General features: G+C 38.3%; 1 protein-coding gene across 4 annotated transcripts in view; it reads left to right on the top strand.

Moving 5' to 3' along the window:
- Positions 1–20,149, top strand: part of ITFG1 (integrin alpha FG-GAP repeat containing 1) — a 284,107-nt gene that overhangs the window by 203,906 nt on the left and 60,052 nt on the right. For all 4 annotated transcript variants that reach the window (XR_011499061.1, XR_011499062.1, XM_014867980.3 and 1 more), the window contains one exon: positions 19,322–19,400. Coding sequence is in view for 2 of the 4 variants with exons in the window: in XM_014867980.3 (XP_014723466.1) it covers positions 19,322–19,400 (79 nt within the window). In the remaining 2 variants the exon portion in view is untranslated. The remainder of the gene's footprint in view (positions 1–19,321; positions 19,401–20,149) is intronic.

Raw genomic sequence — 20,149 nt, 5'->3', positions numbered from 1 at the left:
CCATCTCTTTATGTCATCATCAATTTCTTTCAAGAAAGTCTTGTAGTTTTCATTGTATAGATCCTTCACTTCCTTGGTTAAGTTTATCCCAAGGTATTTTATTCTTTTCGTTGCGATTGTGAATGGGATTGAGTTCTTGAGTTCTTTTTCTGTTAGTTCATTGTTAGTGTATAGAAATGCTACTGATTTATGCACGTTAATTTTATACCCTGCTACTTTGCTGTAGTTGTTGATTATTTCTAATAGTTTTTCTGTGGATTCTTTGGGGTTTTCTATATATAAGATCATGTCGTCTGCAAACAACGAGAGTTTTACTTCTTCGTTACCTGTTTGGATTCCTTTTATTTCTTTTTCCTGCCGAATTGCTCTGGCCAGCACCTCCAGTACTATGTTGAATAGGAGTGGTGAAAGTGGGCACCCTTGTCTTGTTCCTGTCCTCAGAGGGATGGCTTTCAGTTTTTGTCCATTGAGTATGATGTTGGCTGTGGGTCTATCATATATGGCCTTTATTATGTTGAGGTACTTTCCTTTTATACCCATTTTACTGAGGGTTTTTATCATAAATGGGTGTTGGATCTTGTCGAATGCTTTCTCTGCATCTATTGAGATGATCATGTGGTTTTTGTTTTTCATTTTGTTGATGTAGTGTATCACGTTGATTGACTTGCGGATGTTGAACCATCCCTGTGTCCCTGGTATAAATCCCACTTGATCATGGTGTATAATCTTTTTGATGTATTGCTGTAATCGCTTTGCCAAAATTTTGTTGAGGATTTTTGCATCTATGTTCATCAGTGATATCGGCCTGTAGTTCTCCTCCTTTGTGTTGTCCTTGTCAGGTTTGGGGATCAGAGTGATGTTGGCTTCATAGAATGTGTTAGGGAGTTCTCCATCTTTCTCAATTTTCTGGAACAGTTTGAGGAGAATAGGTATTAAGTCTTCTTTGAATGTTTGGTAGAATTCTCCAGAGAAGCCGTCTGGTCCTGGACTCTTGTTTTGGGGGAGGTTTTTGATTACCGTTTCTATTTCCTTACTTGTGATTGGTCTATTCAGATTCTCCATTTCTTCCTGATTCAGTTTGGGGAGATTGTAGGAGTCTAGGAATTTGTCCATTTCTTCCAGGTTGTTCAATTTGTTGGCATATAGTTTTTCATAGTAATCTCTTATGATCTCTTGTATTTCATTGGTATCTGTTGTGATTTCTCCTCTGTCATTCCTGATTTTATTAATTTGCGATTTCTCTCTTCTTTTCTTGGTGAGTCTGGCTAGGGGTTTGTCAATTTTGTTAATTCTTTCGAAGAACCAACTCTTTGTTTCATTGATCCTTTCTATTGTCTTTTTTGTTTCAATATCATTTATTTCTGGTCTTATTTTTATTATTTCACTCCTTCTACTGACTCTGGGCTTTGTTTGTTCTTCTTTTTCTAGTTCTGTTAGGTGTCGTTTGAGGTTGCTTACGTGAGCTTTTTCTTGTTTAGTGAGGTGAGCCTGTATTGCGATGAATTTCCCTCTTAGGACTGCTTTTGCTGCATCCCAAATGGTTTGGTATGTCGTGTTCTCATTTTCATTTGTCTCCAGATAAAATTTGATTTCTTCTTTAATTTCTTCAATGATCCATTGTTTGTTGAGAAGCGTGTTGTTTAGTCTCCACATTTTTGCACCTTTCTCTGCTTTTTTCTTGTAGTTGATTTCTAGTTTAATAGCATTGTGATCAGAAAAGATGCTTGATATTATTTCAACTCTCTTGTATTTATTGATGTTTGCTTTGGTTCCCAAAATATGGTCAATCCTTGAGAATGTTCCATGTGCACTTGAGAAGAATGTGTAACCTGCTGTTTTTGGATGAAGTGTTCTATATATATCTATGAAGTCCATCTGGTCTAATTTTTCATTTAATTCTATTATTTCCTTGTTGATTTTCTGTCTGGATGTTCTGTCCATTGGTGTTAATGGTGTGTTGAGGTCCACTACTATTATTGTATTGTTGTTGATGTCTTCTTTTAGTTCTATTAAGAGTTGCTTTACAAATTTTGGTGCTCCTGTGTTGGGTGCGTATATATTTATAAGTGTTATGTCTTCTTGGTGGAGAGTCCCTTTTATCATTATATACTGTCCCTCTTTATCTTTCTTTATCTGTTTTGCTTTGAAATCTACCTTGTCTGATAGTAGTATAGCGACACCTGCTTTCTTTTGTTCATTATTAGCTTGGAATATTGTTCTCCATCCCTTCACTCTGAGTCTGTGTTTGTCTTTGGGGCTGAGGTGTGTTTCCTGGAGGCAGCATATTGTTGGGTCTTGTTCTTTGATCCATCCTGCCACTCTGTGTCTTTTGATTGGGGAGTTCAATCCATTTACATTTAGAGTGATTATTGAGACGTGGGGGCCTACCACTCCCATTTTGTGTCTTGTTTTCCGGTTTTCTTCAGTTTCCTTTGTTTCTCGTCCCATGGTTTAATCTGTTCTGATGTAGAGCTGCTACTCTCTGTTGTTGTCCTTCTACTTATCTCCTCTGCTCTTGGTTTTGTAGCCCCTTTCCTTTTTTGGATTTTTCAGGAATGAGGGTTTTCCTGAGGATTTCCTGAAGAGGAGGTTTTGTGGCAATGAACTCCCTTAATTTTTGTTTATCTGGGAAAGTTTTTATTTCTCCGTCGTATTTGAAGGATGTTTTCGCTGGGTAGAGAATTCTCGGCTGTAGATTTTTGTCCTTCAGATTTTTGAATATATCATTCCACTCTCTTCTAGCCTGTAAAGTTTCTGCTGAGAAATCTGCTGATAGCCTGATGGGGGTTCCTTTGTAGGTTAGTTTCTTTTGCCTGGCTGTCCTTAATATTTTCTCCTTGTCATTGACTTTTGCTAGCTTCACTACTATATGCCGTGGAGTTGGTCTTCTTGCATTGATAAAGTTTGGAGATCTATTGGCTTCTGTCACCTGAAGATCCATCTCCCTCACCAGATTTGGGAAGTTCTCAGCCATTATTTCTTTGAATAGGCTTTCTTCCCCTTTCTCCTTCTCTTCTCCCTCTGGTATACCTATAATCCTTACGTTGCATCTCCTAATTGTGTCTGATAATTCTCGGAGAGTTTCTTCATTTCTTTTAAGTCTTGCTTCTCTCTCCTCCTCTGCCTGCAGCATTTCTATATTGCCATCTTCCAAATTGCTAATTCTTTCCTCCATATTATCGGCCCTACTGTTCAGAGCATCTAGATTTTTCTTAATCTCCTCTATTGTGTTCTTCATTTCCAATATTTCTGTTTGGTTCTTCTTTATCGTATCAAACTCTTTTGTGACATAGCTCCTGAACTCGTTGAGTTGTCGGTCAGAATTCTCTCTTAACTCATTGAGAATCTTAATGATGGCTGTTTTGAAGTCATCGTCATTTAGGTTATATATCTCATTTTCTTTGGGATTGCTTTCTGTGTATTTGTTACTTTCTTTCTGTTCTGGAGATTTAATGTATTTTTTCATATTGCTTGATGTTGTTGATTTGTGCCTCACATGGAGATAGAGTTTAGTTGCTCCTTTCACTTGTTTCAGCTGCTGCAGTGGGGGAGCAGTTGTTTATACTGCACCAACCAGGAACCCTGTCCGCAGTTGCTAACTGGGCCTGGGCCCCTCCTCGTAGCCACAGTGGCCCTTTGGATTCCCTCCTCTGCCGTTGGGGCCATCCCAGGGGGGCTTCAGGCTGCTGGTGCCTACTGTTGCAGCCCACCTAGATGTGCTCTCTCCTTGGGGTCTGCAACGGTGTTATGGGCTTTTCCAGCGGCCAAGGGTGGGATCACTTATATTTGTCGCTCCGTTGCTGTCGGCACCCACCAAATCTCACTTGTCCTCTATGGGTCGCAGGAGAGCTATTGGCATCTTCTACAGTCTGTGGTTAGTTCACCTAGCTATGCTGCTTTTGCCCTGGGGTCTTCCAGCCTTGTGGCTGGCGGCTGGGTGCCTTCTACTGGTGCTGTGCAGAGGCTTTCCCTAAGGCTGCCGTGAGCCTGTAGGGTTTCCCCCTAGGCTACGAAGCTGGGTCTCTGGAACTCCCCCCAGCCCCAGTCCTCTCCGAGATCTCCGGCAATCCCTAGTCCCACGGGGCGGGCAACGGCAGCTGGGGTTCGCCCCGCCCTCTGGGATTCTCTCCGGGCCTCTCCCGGAGACGTGAATGCTCGGCGTGGCCCCTCTGCTAATGGCAGACAGAGAGCTTTGTCTGCTGCCCGGGCGGAACTCCGGAGCTTCCCCTCCGGGTCGCAGAGCCGGCCTTTGAAAGTTCCCCCAGCCCCGGTCGTCTCCAAGATCTCCGGCAATCCCTACTCCCACAGGGCGGGCAACGGCAGCTGGGAGACCTCCGTACCCTCAGCGACTCTCTCTGGGACCCTCCGGGCACCGCAAACACCAGGCGGGGTCTCCCCGCCAATGGCGGGGAGAGACTCTCCCCACGGGCTCAGGTGTGCAACTCCAAGGTTTCCCTCTGTGTTTAGGAGTAATTGCGGGGGGTTTAGGTAGGGTTCTGGTCACCTGTTTCCACCGTCGCTCCTCTGTTGTGTGCTCGCTCCTGCCCTAGATGTGTGTAGCTCCTCTGGGGGCGTCCGTTGGAAGAAAGCCGCTTGCGGGTACTAGGCTGCTCGTCGGGGTCGGAGAGTTTTCACCTATTTCCACATCCTCCCGGAGGAAAGTCCGTCCGCCTTCCGATGTATAGTCGCGTGGGTCTCTCAGACGTCCTGAGATGCTGTCTGGATATCCTTTGTCAAGCGATAAGTGTCCAAATAATTGTAGACTCGAAGGGGGAGAGACAAAGAGGACTACTCACGGCGCCATCTTGGATCTTCCCTCAATTCAAGGATCTCTTCATATTGTTTTGACATCAGATCCATTTGAAAATAATAGAAGTGTTATCATGTTAGTTATGACCCAGTGTGAGACTGAGAGGGAAAATGTAGTTATTATACGACATTCTCTACCTCGAGTTAATGTAAGAGTTGAATAGCTCTTCTGCTGCCTATGTGTTCCCACCTGATGCAGGCAACCTGTCTGATACATGGAGAGAGGAAAGAATTATTCAGGTCAGCAACTAATCCCACCCAAATTCTTCCATCTCCATTTCAAAAATCCCAGAGTTTTTCATTCTTAATCAACTTTAGCCACTCACTCTCATGGCCATACTCTAGACCTTATATACCAGAATTGTTTTACTTTTGAAATCTCAGTGCCGTCTGTTCACCTCTCTGACCACAGCCTATTTTTCCAGCCCTCTCTCTTATTATTCTACCTGTTCAACGTTAAGACCATTAGTATCTTCACCTGTATCAGGCCCCTCTTGTCTTTACCTCCCTCCTTATTTAGCTACCATCCACCAACCATCACTTCTGCCACTACCTTTAACTCTCAGAAAGCATTCTCCTTCTACTGCACCTTCCTGGCAAAAATACAAGCCTGGGTTAGTCGAGCTATCCGTCTTGTTCACTCCTAGACCTAGGCTCCTGGGCATTTCTGAAGAAAAAGATATATACAGCCCTGCATATTGGTACCACCACTGATTCATATTCTTCAAGCTCAAATCAGTATTCATAATTATAGCATACTCTTATATGGACCTCTGGTCATCTTTTCTCCCATTCTTTTTCTCTGGTTACTTTCAGGATTTTCTCTGTCTTTGATTTTCCACTGATTGACTATGACATGCATAGGTTTAGATTTTTAGGTATTTTTCCTGTTTGGTGTTCTCTAAGCTTCCTGGATCTGCGGTTTGGTGTGGAGACAGGAAGCCTAGAGGGTGTTGAAGGTGGGTGTTTCCTTTCTGCCAGGTTGGTTAGGTTTTGGTAAAACCCAAGTCACTTAATCTCTGATAAAATAGTTTTCCTTGAGGGCAAACTGTTAAGGAGAACAAAGAGCTCTGGGCATATTTCAAAATGGTTTTTTCCCTTCCTTGTGCTAGAAGCTTGAGAGTTGTATTGTTTGTTTGTTTGTTTGTTTCCAGTCTTCCCCCTGAGAATCTGTTGCACTTCTGGAGGTAAAACTCACAAAAGCGTGGGGCTCCTCTAAGACTGCCTCCCCCCTCCCCCCGAGTTTTGAGCTAACTAGTTCACACTGATCCTCTAGCAATTTCTCAATTACAGTTCAGATGTTCCAACCAGCACTGGCTCCAGTTTCAGTCTTCTGCTACTGGCTTTTGCTCTCAGGAGGCTCTGACTCTGCGCATCTGCCTTTCTTGCTCCAGTTTGGGAGTAGTTTGCCCTATGACCTCAATTTTCTGATGAATCTGAGAAGAGTTGATTGTCCATTTCTTCTGCTTTTTTGTTGTTGTTGTGAGGGTAGGACTGATGATTTCCAAGCTCTTTACATGTCAGACCAGAAAGCAGAAACTCTCCTTGCATTTTTATCAGTATTGCTTTATTTTTCTTGTTTATTTTTGCACCTTTATTGCAGTGCAATTGACGTGCAGTAAACCGCACATATTTCATATATTCAATTTTATGTCATGACATATATTGTGTGTGTGTGTGTGTATATATATATATACACAATATATTTTTAATGGCTATATATCTTATAACAAACAATATATCATATCCAAAAGTTTTTTTGCACCCCTTGGCTATCCCTCCTTCCGATCTTCCCTGACCCTACCCCACTGTTCCTCAGGCACCACTGAGGTTCTTTGTCAGTGTTGCTTTATCTTAAAAGTTTGTGTCCATGTTACTTCAGGGCTTTTATCAATGTATCATCCTCCATGTCATTTATTGCTCTTTACCTTGAATTCTTCCTTTAACTTCTTTTTTGCAAAATTTTAAGCATCTGTAAAAGTATAGACTAGCATAATAAAACTCCTTGTGCCCATACTACCACCCAGCTTCAACACTGTCGTCATGTACCCAATCTTATTTCACCTATACCCCCACCTCCTGGTTATTCCACTCACAGCCCCCCTTAGATTATTTTAAGGCGAATCCATCATGTCTAATATTCTATAGATACTTCAGTGTGTATCTCTAAGAGATAAGTAAGGATTTTATATTGTTGACCTTAAACAAATAGCCAGTTATTTTGCCAGCAAAAATGGGTTTATTTGAGATCAGTAAAGACTTGCAAATCAGGATGTGCATGCTATGGTGAACCGCAGGCAAATCCAGAGGGACAAAGGAAGGGACTTGCTTTTATGGAGCAAAAGGGTGTAGGGTGGGGCTGCTCTAAATGAAAGTTCTTTGAGGGAAAATAACGGTTCAGGGTGACAACAGCTTCTCATTGGATGAGCTGTAGCGCTTCTCACTGGCTGCGCTATTGCCAGGAGGGGAGAGAAATCTTCCTTCAGTAGTAAAGTAGTTGCACTTCCTACCGGAGATGCAACTTACCTTTGAGAAAAATAAAGTCCATACTGTAAGTCAGCTATTTTTCTGATATTTTAGAATCATAAATTTATATTGCATAATTAATATTTATTTTATCTAAAATAATATTTCTTATAAGTTCTTCCAATTTTGTTTTACCATCCAGAGCCAATGATGTAGAATATACTTGGTCTTCATTGTAGGAGCCCCAGACCTTGAAACAAATCGTTAGATAATCAGGTACTTGACACTGACATAAAAACCACCAAGATTTGTCCAAGCTATTGAAAAAGATAGTCTCTGAAGAAAAAACAGGTATGCCAACCCTGATTATATATAAGTCAACAGGCATACAGAGGACAGTTGGTTAAAAAGAATCTGTATAATACAACACCTAAACTGCATTAAGTATGACACAACCTAGAATAGAAAAAAAGGAGCCAAATATAGTCCCTTTTTACTTGCATTGTGGAAAAATTGAGAGATTACTAATTTTTTTCATTTAACTTTTCTGAATTCTTTCAAACAAATATTAGACATGACATTTAAAAGGAAAGGTAGACAATATGTGAGAGATTTGTACTAAGATTTTCACACAGAAAGTGAGCTTGCTAGATGATGTGGTATAGCGCTCGGCATTCCATGGGAATAGCTAATGTCTTAATCACTTCTTACCAAAATGTATTGTCATTTTACTAAATGTTTTCCATGGAAATATGTTTCTGCTTCATTAAAAAAAAATTCAGAGAGGGGCTGGCCGCATGGCCAAGTGGTTAAGTTCATGCACTCTGCTTTGGCGGGCACGTGTTTTATTGGTTCGGATCCTGTGCGCGGACATGGCACGGCTCATCAGGCCATGCCGAGGTGTCATCCCACGTGCCACAACTAGAAGGACCCACAGCTAAAATATGCAACTATGTACTGGGTGGGATTTGGGGAGAAAAAGCAGGGGAAAAAGAAAAAGATTGGCAACAGTTATTAGCTCAGGTGCTAATCTTTAAAAAAATTTTTTTTAATTTAAAAATTTAAAAAATTCTCAGAGAAAACAGTTCATTTTATAGAAACTCTAGTATGTGTTCACTTCGTTAAGCAAGAACTCTTTGCACTTAGACAACTAAGATTACCATACCAGTTACCATAGGTTGTATCCTCAAAAGTGGGTCTGGAAAATTCAAATGAAGCTAAGGACCACAAGAGCAGCACCAAGTCTGTGCCTAAGCACCTTGACATGCCTGTTCCCACCACTTACAAGCCAGGAAAATAACCCTGTGCCTTTTTCTGTTCAACTCAGGGACTTAGATGTCTCTGTATAAAGGAGGAAACTGTGTCATGACTTTTTGAAGAACTTCATAATTATTCACTTACTATAGGAAGTTAAAAGAAATTTCTTATTTTATATATTATTAAAAGTATCCCTGTGTATATTAAGTACCTTTTCCTTACCCCATGTATGTGGAAAACATTTCTAAACATAAAAACATATCATCAGCTTATTAGCCTTGTGTAGAGGGCTAAGTCTGTATCAGACAAACTAGTTAGAAGTTTATAATTTCTGCCTTATTGCTTCTCCTGTTGGATAGAATAGGGGCTAGAAAACTCCAACCAATGGACCACATCCAGCTTGCTGCCTGTTTCTGTGGGTAAAATGTTATGGAAACATAGCCCACTATTTATTTATTTACGTATGTATATGTTTATTTACCATGTATATGGCTGCTTTCATGCTACAACATCAGAGTTAGGTAGTTGCAGCACAAGACCTTATGGCCCACAAAGCCGAAAATATTTACTGTCTATCTGGCTTTTTAGAGAAAAAGTTTGCCAACTCCTGGGCTGAAATAACAACTGCAAGAGAAGGTAAAATCTGCTTCATCTTTCTCTGATCTGCTATGTGTTCGACTAGCGCACCTGCCTTTTTAAGCCAGCACCCTAATTATCCATTTAATCAGATAGGTTCCTTTTCTGAGATGTTCCCTCTAAGTTGTTTTTAAGCAGTCTTTTGTGATACTACATAAACTACAGAATTCTTTCATTTGAAATGCACTGTATTTATTGCTCAAGGTAAGACTGCCCCCCCTTCATGTTTCTTCCCTTTCTCTGAATTTGTCACTTGCAAATTAAAATTTGCTTGTAAATTTTAATGAAGCCTATTTAATGCTGAAATATCTATATTTTCTGGTGTATTCGACTTGCCTCTTTGCTTGTCAAGGCAATTCTGCTCCCACGCCTAACCCAACAAGATCCTACAGCTCACTTAGATACCTACCTAGCTGATAGACAGCCTTAAGTTTGCCCTTAAGAGGAAAAGATCATGCTGTTTTATTGTGTAGTTAAGAATGAAAACTGAGTATGCTGATGTTATAATAGTATAGAGCATGTGAAAACAGTTATAGAATAAATACTTTTAAGAGCATACCTTTCAGAGGGAAATAAATTAAAATAAATCTAAACATTGCAGATGATATCTCACAATTCAGAAAGCTTCCTAATGATCCCAACTTGAATCTCTCTCTAACTGCCTTCCAAATCTGTGAAATTTCAGTTCTGTGAACCCTCATTTCACTCCTTTGCATTTGTGTTGGTTGACAATGGAGCATTGCTACTAAGACGACAGTTTTCTGCACCACTAAAATCAACTGAAAAGAATGAAAAGTGTTTCAAACATTGTTTTTTGTGTGCTCAACTGAATTAATGGTTTTATTCTCTTGTATGTAGTCAAATCTAATCATTATAAAAATATTTCGGTTACACTGAATATTCTCACAAGCTGCCAATTTTTATAAAGTATACAAACTGTCATCCCAATAGATAGTGGGTCTTACAAAGGGGTCCCCAAACCAGCATCAGCATCTCCTGGGAACGTGTAAGAAATTCACATTCTCAGGCTCCACCAGACCTACCAGATGAGAACATCTGGGATATAGCCAGTGAATCTCTAGTTTAACAATCCCACCAGCTGGATCTGAGGCATGCTAAAGTTCGAGAACCAGAGCACTGGACCTCTAGAAAAGGGCTTTGCTGTAAGCTACAACCTTGTCTTCTTACACAGCGATTGTATATACTCAGAAGTTGGACTTCATTCTAAACATAAAACATACATTCATGCAAATAAATGATTCCTGTAGTTTTAGAATCCTCCAATACATTAAAGAAAACGAGAAGGTAAATGTTTCTGGTTTTGATCGAAATGATTTTGCTCGCTCAGTAGTTCAAAAAAATTGAAAATGAGATTTCATTACCAAAAAAAGACATTAACTTACTTTGCCAAAATAAAAAAATAATAGTGCATATATATTGAACACTTACTACGTGCCAGGTACTGTTCTACTTATTTTACACATTTACTCAGTCTTTACTCCAGTCTTATGAGATAGATAATGTGATTATCCCTAATTTAAGATGAGCAAACTGAAGCAGAAGAAGTTAAATAACTTGCTGAAGGCCACACAGAAAATAAGTGGAAGAGGAGAAATTTGAAGTCAGATTTTCTGACTCTAAAAACTACATTCTTATTTTCAGAATTTGGAAAGCTAATACCTAAAATATTCTCATGACGTGAAATATATGGAATAACTCATAGTCCTTAGATTATTGTACTAGTCAGCTCAGACCGCCATTACAAAATACAATCCAAGTTTATTTTCTCACAGTTCTGGAAGGTGGAAGTTCCAGATCTAGGTGCCAGTAAGGTCAGGTGCTCATGAGGACTCTCTTCCAGGTTTGTGCACGTGGAGAGAGAGCAGAGCAAGCTCTCTGGTGCCTCTTCTTATCAGGGTACTAATGCCATCACGAGAGCCCCCCTCATGACATCACTAACACTGCTGACTTTCCAGATATCATCACATTAGAAGCTGGGGCTTGAACATAAGCATTTTGTGAAGACAAACATCCATTCTATAACAAATAAGTAAATTATTTCAGAGAAGTGTGAGAAAGACGTTACATGAAACTTTGACAGATGTGTTGTCATCACTGCTGATTGATACCATAGTTTGAGTCCTGGCATATTAGTATTTCAGGTTTCACATAAAGGAATTTAAGATGTGTGCATAAATACTTAACTAGAGGAATTAATTGTTTCAGAAATTCTTAATCCTTTTAAATTGAAAATTCCTCAAGGATAGAAATAATCACTCCCCAAATTATAAATTTCTAAAAATTGAGATTTTCTTTGGAACACACTAATGTAACCCAGGTATGTTAGAGGTATTAAAGATATGGCAGGGGCCGGTCCCATGGCCAAGTGGTTAGGTTTGTGCGCTCCGCTGCGGCGGCCCAGGGTTTCACCAGTTTGAATCCAGGGTGCAGACATGGCACCGCTCATCAAGCCATGCTGAGGTGGCATCCCACATGCCACAACAGAAGGACCTACAACTAAAAATACACACCTATGTACTGGGAGGCTTTGAGGAGAAAAAGAAAAAATAAAATCTTTAAAAAAAAAAAAGGATACAGCAATACTCGTAGCACCCCAACTGTATTAGAAGAGACACAAAGTAAAAATAATTCTACATGTCTTGGCACTTGGTGTAAGCATCACCATTTTTAGTACATTTTGTACTGAACATTCATAGGGAAATAAATGGCACTATTTGGGGGGGTAAAAACAAACTCTGAAAAATGTAATGCTATTGATATATGGGGTAAGAAACCAAAAGACTTACAGGTACAAGTACCAGTCATATCATTTCAGTTGGGAAGGGCAAAGCAGGAATCAAATTACTCATTATGTACATGGTACAGTGCAGCAGTTCTCAAACTTCTGGGTCTGAGGACCCCAAAGAATTTTTCTTTATGTGAGTTATGTCTATCAGTATTACTCTATATGAAATTAACACTGAAATAATTTTAAATGGTTTTATTAACTCTAGCAATAACAATAAACCCATTACATGTTAACACAATCTATGTTTTATTTTAAAAAGCCCTGTATTTTCCAAATTAAAAAATTAGGGAAGAGCAGCACTGCTTTACATTTTTTCAAATCTCTTTAACACCTAGCATAATAGAAGACAGAAGATTCTTACATCTCTTTTTACATTTAGTTTTTTGTTGTTTGGGTTGAAACATATGGAAAAAAAATCTAACTTCACACAGATGTATAGTAGAAAAAGGGAAGATTTCATATCCTGTTCAGATAATACTATAGCGAAACTCAGCAAGTGGCAGTTACTTAAAGGTTAGTTGTAATGTGAGATCTGAAACCTTACCAATGAACTTTTCCTTCTCTGTTACATTATCCCCTGGTTATTTAGAAGTCTGTTGTTTCATTTCCATACATTTATGAATTTCTTAGATTTCTTTCTTTTGTTGATTTCTAATTTAATTCCATTGTGGTAAGAGAACATACTTTGTATAATTTCAGTACTTTTACACCTATTGGAGCTTGTTTTATGGTCTAGTATATGGTTCCCCCTGGAGAATGTTCATGTGTGCTTGAGAAGAATATGTATTCTGCTGGAGTTGGGTGTGCTGTTCTCTAGATGTATCTGCTAGGTCTAGTTGATTTATAGTATTGTTCAAGTCTCCTAGTTCCTTGTTGATCATCTGCCTCATTGTTCTATCCATTAGTGAAACTGGTATATTGATAATTAATAATGATTTGAGGCTGGCCCAGCGGCATAGTAGTTAAGTTCATGCACTCCGCTTCAGCAGGCTAGGGTTCGCAGGTTTGGATCCTGGGCGTGGACCTAGCAGTGCTCATGAAGCCATGCTGTGGTGGCATTCCACATAAAATAGAGGAAGACCAGCACAGATGTTAGCTCAGCAACAGTCTTCCTCAAGCAAAAAGAGGAGGATTGGCAACAGATGTTAGCTCAGGGCCAATCTTCCTCACAAAATAATAATAATAATTAATAATGATTCTAATAGTATCCAACCATTATTGTTAAATTGTCTGTTTCTCCTGTCAATTCTTCATGTATTTGGGGGCTCTATTGTTAGGTGCACTTATGTTTTATGTTTTTGTTTTTGGGGGTTTTTTACTTCCTAGATTATTGGTTTATTATAAAAGGATATAACTCAGGAACAGCCCGATGGAAGAGGTACATAGGTCAAGGTCCAGAAGGGTCCCAAGTGCAGGAGCTTCTGTCCCCAGGGAACTGGGGCTGCATTTATGTTTAAAATTGTTATGTCTTCTTGATGGGTCGACCCTTTTATCATCATTAAAATGTACTTTTTTGTCTCTAGTAACAATTTTTGTCTTAAAGTCTATTTTGTCTGATATTAGTATGGCCACTCCAGCTCTCATTTGTTACTATTTCCATGGTATATTTTCCATGCTTATACTTTCAACCTATTTGTTGTCTTTGAATTTAAAGTGTGTCTTTTATAGACAGCATGTAGTTGGATCATATTGTTCTATCCATTCTGCTAATCTTTGCCTTTTGATAGCAGTGTTTAATCCATTTACATGTACTATAATTACTGATAAGGTAGGATTTATGTCTGCCGTTTGCTATTTTCTTTCTATATATCTTACATCTTTTTTCTTCCTCTGTTACACCATTACTGTTTTCTTCTGTGTTGTATATTTTCTAGGCTGTCATTTTAATTCCCTTGTTTCTTGTACTCTATTTTTTAAGTTATTTTCTTAGTGGTTTCTCTCAGAATTACAGTCTCCATCTTAACTTAGAAACAATCTAGTCCATATTAATACCAACTTAAGGGGCCGGCACAGTGGCACAGCAGTTAAGTTCACACGTTCCACTTCTCGGCGGCCCGGGATTCGCCAGTTCGGATCCCGGGTGCAGACATGGCACCGCTTGGCAAAAGCTATGCTGTGGTAGATGTCCCACATATAAAGTAGAGGGAGATGGGCATGGATGTTAGCTCAGGGCCAGTCTTCCTCAGCAAAAAGAGGAGGATTGGCAGTAGTTAGCTCAGGGCTAATCTTCCTCAAAAAAAAAAGAATACCAACTTAATTTCAATAAAATAAACAAACTTTGCCCTGATTTTGCTCAGTTTACCCCCCTCCTTTGTGCCTGTATTGTCATACAAATTACGTCTTTATGCGTTATGAGCCCAATGACATGATTTTTTAATTATTGCTTTATGCAGTAGTGTTTTAGATAGGAGAAAAGAGCTACAAACAAAAATACATTTATACCATCTAGTATATTTACCTTTAGTTACCTCTACTGGTACCTGTTTTTTTATTTGTGTGGATTTGAGTTACCAAGGTACTTTCATTTCAGCCAGAGCTCCCTTCAGTATTTCCTGTTGGTCAGGTGTGTTAATAAGAAATTCTCTCTGTTTTTATCTCACAATCTGTTCATTTCCCCTTCATTCTTGAAAGATAATTTTCCTGGATTTTAGACTTCATGGTCAACGGTCTTTCTTTCAACACTTTGAATATCCTAATGCCTTCTGGTCTCCTGGGTTTCTGATGAGAAATCAGCTATTAATCTTATGGAAGATCCCTTGTACATAATGAGCTGCTTCTCTCTTCCTGCATTTTAAATTCTCTCTTTGGCCTTCAACAGTTTGACCATGATGTGTTTGGTGGGGTTTGACTGTGATGTGTCTTGGTGTGGATCTCTTCAAGTTTATCCTCCTTGGAGTTCATTGAGGTTTTGGGTGTTCAGATTGATGTATTTAAAGTTGGGCAGTTTGAGTCATTATTGCTTCACGTATTCTTTCTGCCACTTTCTTTTTCTCCTCTCCTCTGGGAATCCCATTATTGTTGGTATTCCTCATGGTGCCCTGTATGTCTCTGAGTTTCTGTTCATTTTCTTTACGTTCCTCATTATTCTTTCTGATCCCCAGGCTGGATAATCTGAATTGACATATCTTCAATTTGTTGATTCTTTCTTCTGCCAGTGTAAACCTCCTGGTGACTCTCTCTAGTGAATTTTTCGTTTCAGTTATTGTAAGCTAGAATTTACTTCTTTTTTGTGATTTCTGCTTCTTTATTGATGCTCTGTTTTGGTAAGACGTTGTTCTTATAATTTCCTTCAATTCTTTAGACATGATTTCCTTTAGTTCTTTGAACATATAAGAGCTAATTTAAAGTCTCTGCCTAATGAGTCAAACATCTAGGCTTTCTTGGGGGCAATTTCTACTGACTGCCTTTTTTTCCCTATGTTTGACCCATACTTTCCTATTTGTGTGTGTGTCATAATTTTTTGTTTTGAAAACTGGGCATTTTAAATAATGTTTCAACCCTGGAAATCCCTTCCCTGAGTTTGTTGTTGTTGCTGTTTGTTGTTGTTGCTCCTGTTTGTTGTTGTTTTTGCTGTTTGTTCAGTGACTTTCCTGGACTAATCCTGTAAAGTCTTTATTCTTTACTGTGTGTAGCCATTGAAGTTCCTACTCAGCTTAGTGGTCAGCTATGATTGGACAGAGGTTTCCTTAAATGAGAGATTAGGTGAGAGACTAGGGCCTTCTTAGGTCTTTTGTCTGAAAACAGTGTTGCACATGTGTGGCTTTCTAGATTCCCAGGAATATGTCAGAGCTTTTCAAAACACCCCCTTTGAACATCTCGTTCACATTTTTCTTTTAAGATTTGGTCAACTGCTTATTAGCCCAAATTGATATACTACCTCATGCAGCTTCAGTATAAACAGTTCCTAATGATTGTTTTTAACAAATGTTCCAGTTTGATAGAGCTATTCACACCGAGCAAGCTCTCAGTCTGGCCAAATAAAGACAAATACTAAGGATGGAGCTTTTCAGGAAACTGCCAGATAGATCAAGTAGTGACAATTCTCTGGGGATGGGGCTTTGGGGAGCTCTCAACCTATTCTGCACCCCCACTGGCTGCTAGGCTATTCATTTTCATAGCTTCCTGAGTTCAAAGCTGTTGGCTTTCAAGGTTACTTCAGAGCTGGGGAGAGCATTATAGGAATAGGGCAAATTAAAACACAACAAAGTGCATGACAGGAGTCCCTGCTTAGTCATGGGGGATACATTCTAAGACCCCCAGTGGATGCCTGAAACCACAGATAATATTGAACCCTTTATATACTGTGTTTTTTCCTATACATACGTACAATAAAATTTAATTTATAAATCAGGCACAGTAGGAGATTAACAACAATAACTAATAAAATAGAATAATTATAACAATATACTATAATAAAAGCTATCATAGATCTTAGCATATTCATCGTATGATTTTTTTTTCTTTCCTTATTAAGTCACAAACTTTCACCTTTTCACTTAAAAGGAAGCTCTTTACAGCTTCTCTCTGGCATTTCCAAATTACCAGCATCACTACTCTTGCACTTTGGGGCCATTACTGAATAAAATAAGGGTTACTTCAACACAAGCACTGCAATAACATACAGTTGATCTGATAACCAAGACTAAGTGACTAACAGGCAGGTTGCATACATGGCATGGATACGCTGGACAAAGGATGATTCATGCCCTGAGCAGGATGGAGTGGGACAGCGTGAGACTTTATTACACTACTCAGAATGGTGCACAGCTTCAAACTTATGAATTGTTTATTTCTGGAATTTTCAATGTAATATTTTTGGACCATGGTTGACCACAGGTAACTGAAACTACAGAAAGTGAAACCATGTTTAAGGTAGGACTACTATATTCTTATCAAGATTCAGTTGTTTTTCTTCAACAGATATTCCTCAGATTCTTGCAAACCTTTGGCTGATTTCCAGAATTCTGAAAAAATTATTTTGAAAATTTTTGCCAGTTTTCTCACTGCTTTTATGAAGGAGATTTTTTTGAGGCCCTTACTATACCATTCCATTCCAGAAGTGCTTCTCCTCTTCTCTGTTACTTGAAAACTCACTGGTCTATCTTGTACTTTAAATGGTCTTTTATCCATGCATGGTTTTGTAACATCATGCATTGGTCACTTGGAAAATATTGGTTTACTGAGGTGTGTAGATCTTCCTAATGTTGACACATTTCATTATATAATATTTAAAAACACATTTGTTAATATCACCACTGATCTCATCAAAAAAGGTTTTAAATTTTTAATGTGTCAGTCTCACAGTGGTGGATACAAGTCTTCCAAAATTCCAATTTTCGTTTGGAAGCTCAAACTTTATTATTAGAAACAAATACTGTCAGTCATTTTCCTAAAGTGACAGACTCACTTGTCATTCTCAGGAAAATGTTGTCGAAATACCCAAGTCTGAATAACCGCAGTTTAGTGCTGCTTCTGATTAGTCACCCTTTCTACAGTGGGGTTTTGTGACCACCCCCATGGATCCTTGCCCCACACTGAACCACTGTGTGGAGGAATCAAATCTGGATGTTTGGATCTTGTCTTCAAATATTAGAGTCACTGGCCCATGGTGAGAAGTGAACTTCAGCTTTAGGACTCAGAATAGAGACTTGCTTGACCTGATTTTTTAAATTGAGTATAGAGGAAGAAAGGGAAAAATTGCCTAAATAAATCTGTAAAGTAAGATACTGTGGATAATAGTATGAAATTCTCCAAGTGTGAATTAGAAAATATATTCAAGAATATAATTGGGAAGTTGCACTGAAAACAGTGCTGATAGCCCAAGATACCAGTCTTCCGGTACATAGACTAGACTATGGATAATAAAGTAAATTTGAGATGATAGCACAGTAATAAACGTAGCCTCATAAATGTTATCTCTCAGCCTCACTGGAATGAGACAAGTTGAAAGAATAAAAGAGCATACCCTATTCCAAACAAACAAACCTAGGACAGATGACCTCCTTTATGTTAAGTATATACTACATTAGCAATGTTTCTTGCTAAGCATGCGAAGCAACAAATATATTTTAACATATTGAAATATATGATAAAACTATAAAGGAAAAAAATGAATAATTGCATGAGAAAGATAATTCCACAGTTTAACTTCTAAGCTTTAAAACTGCTTATCTAAAGAACAGTGCTTTCTCTTGCAAAACATTAATATAGATATAGAATTTTGGTAACTTTCATGGAAATAGTATGTTTTACAAAGTGTAATATTCTGCTTTCTACATAAAAATAATTCATTAACAAGTTTGTTTTTATTACTTTTGTGATATTCTTCATGAGTCTTCATTCAGTTAGTAATGTCTTATGAGTAATTCCTCTTAGAACAACCTGTTTTCTTATGGTCATTGAAAGCATGTGGATTTCTAAAGTTCTTACAATATCAATCAGATAGTTGTAGTACCAGTGAAATTAATTATTTCTTGCCTGTCATCCTAGAGGAAAATCATTTCTAGTGTATCATTAGACTATCTAAATGTCTTTATGAACTTTTTCCTACTTCATTGAGAACAGTAGAATTTTGAATTCTATGCAGTGTTTACAGCATCTCTTGACCATTTTGTCGTCTCTTTTTCATATACCTTTTGCAGATATTGGTTTCTTTATACCCTGTTTAAATAGACTTGATTTCTAAAGAGAATAAATCATCCTGTCTAAGTGCGAAGAATGCCCCAGAAATAGGGAACAATATACAAGTTGGAGATAAACCTCACCATTGTGACTAGGCTCTGCCAATGATGTTTTTCTTAACTGAAAATAATGTATTCTCTAAATCCAGTACAGGAGATTAAATGTGGTAAACTACTCATCAGTATTTTTCATTCCATTCTAATTATTATGGATGGATTTTATTTATTTTGCTATTTTAGTGGGAAAATGTAATCTATGTCCAGTCCATCCCAGAAGGGGAAAGCAATGCTGTAATCAACAGAAATGTCATAGTAAAACTGTCACAGCTCTATTCTACATAGAACCAAAAGTAGTGAAGAAAATTTTGCTTAAAATATTCACCCTTATATAGTAAAGAAGAGATGATACTAAGTCTTAGCAATATCTAATAAAATTAATGAACCATAGAAATGCAATCATCAAATCATTTAAAATATTAAGAATTTTCTACTAATACAGGTTTTCTTTTAAAGTATTATCTACCTATGGAAATGTTCTCTAAGTAACTGCCATTTATGTAAGACTTAGATGTAAGAATGTCTTACTTTATTTGTAATACATTTGCCTGAAACTTCAAATGCTTCACTTATTTTCCAAGGCTTAACTATTCATTTTTTATTGCAGCCCTTCGGAGTAAATCAACCTGGACCTTATATCATGTATACAACTGTAGATGCAAATGGATATCTGAAAAACGGTTCAGGTAAGACAAGATACGATATCCTTAATATGTAAAAGCACCTTTAATCAATATATTGGCCAAATAAACTAGGTAACAAAAATTATCATGTTTTTATGCCCTTTATAAAATGTCCACTTTTTATATTATACTTAGCCTTTCTATAGACTTACATTGGTAGATGACAAAAGGTTTTCATGACAAATAGTAATTCCTAATATATCCCTCTTATGATGGAGCCAAATCATTGCCTTATTTTTCAGTTGAAGTAACAGAGATTGGGAGAAATTACTTGAGTTATCTTCATCAAAGTGTGAAGTGGTAAATTAGTTAATAAAGCTCATCTTAGAAGAAGTTAAAACGTAGGAATCTGGCTTAGACTAATCCTAGTTTTTTCATATGTGGAATAGAAGCTGGAATATTACATAGAGGGTTTTTGTTTGAGTTGGGGTTTTTTTTGTTGTGGGGTTTTTTTGGTTTGTTTGTTTGTTTGTTTGTTTTTGGTAAGGAAGACTGGCCCTGAGCTAACATCCATGCCCATCTTCCTCTACTTTATATGTGGGACGCCTACCACAGCATGGCTTGATGAGCAGTGCTAGGTCCACGCCTGGGATCTGAACCAGCAAACCCCAGGCCACTGAAACAGAGTGCACGAACTTAACCACTACACCACGGGGCCGGCCCCTATATAGAGGGGTTTTTGGTATATGATTATAAAGAAAAGAGTCTAGTTATACATTTGAATAAATAATAAAGGGAAATGCAATCAAGAC

Source organism: Equus asinus, chromosome 28, assembly GCF_041296235.1.
Source record: "Equus asinus isolate D_3611 breed Donkey chromosome 28, EquAss-T2T_v2, whole genome shotgun sequence".
Taxonomy (NCBI): Eukaryota; Metazoa; Chordata; class Mammalia; order Perissodactyla; family Equidae; genus Equus; species Equus asinus.
The sequence above is the reverse complement of the archived record's forward strand: the minus strand, read 5'-3'. Positions and strand labels throughout refer to the sequence as shown.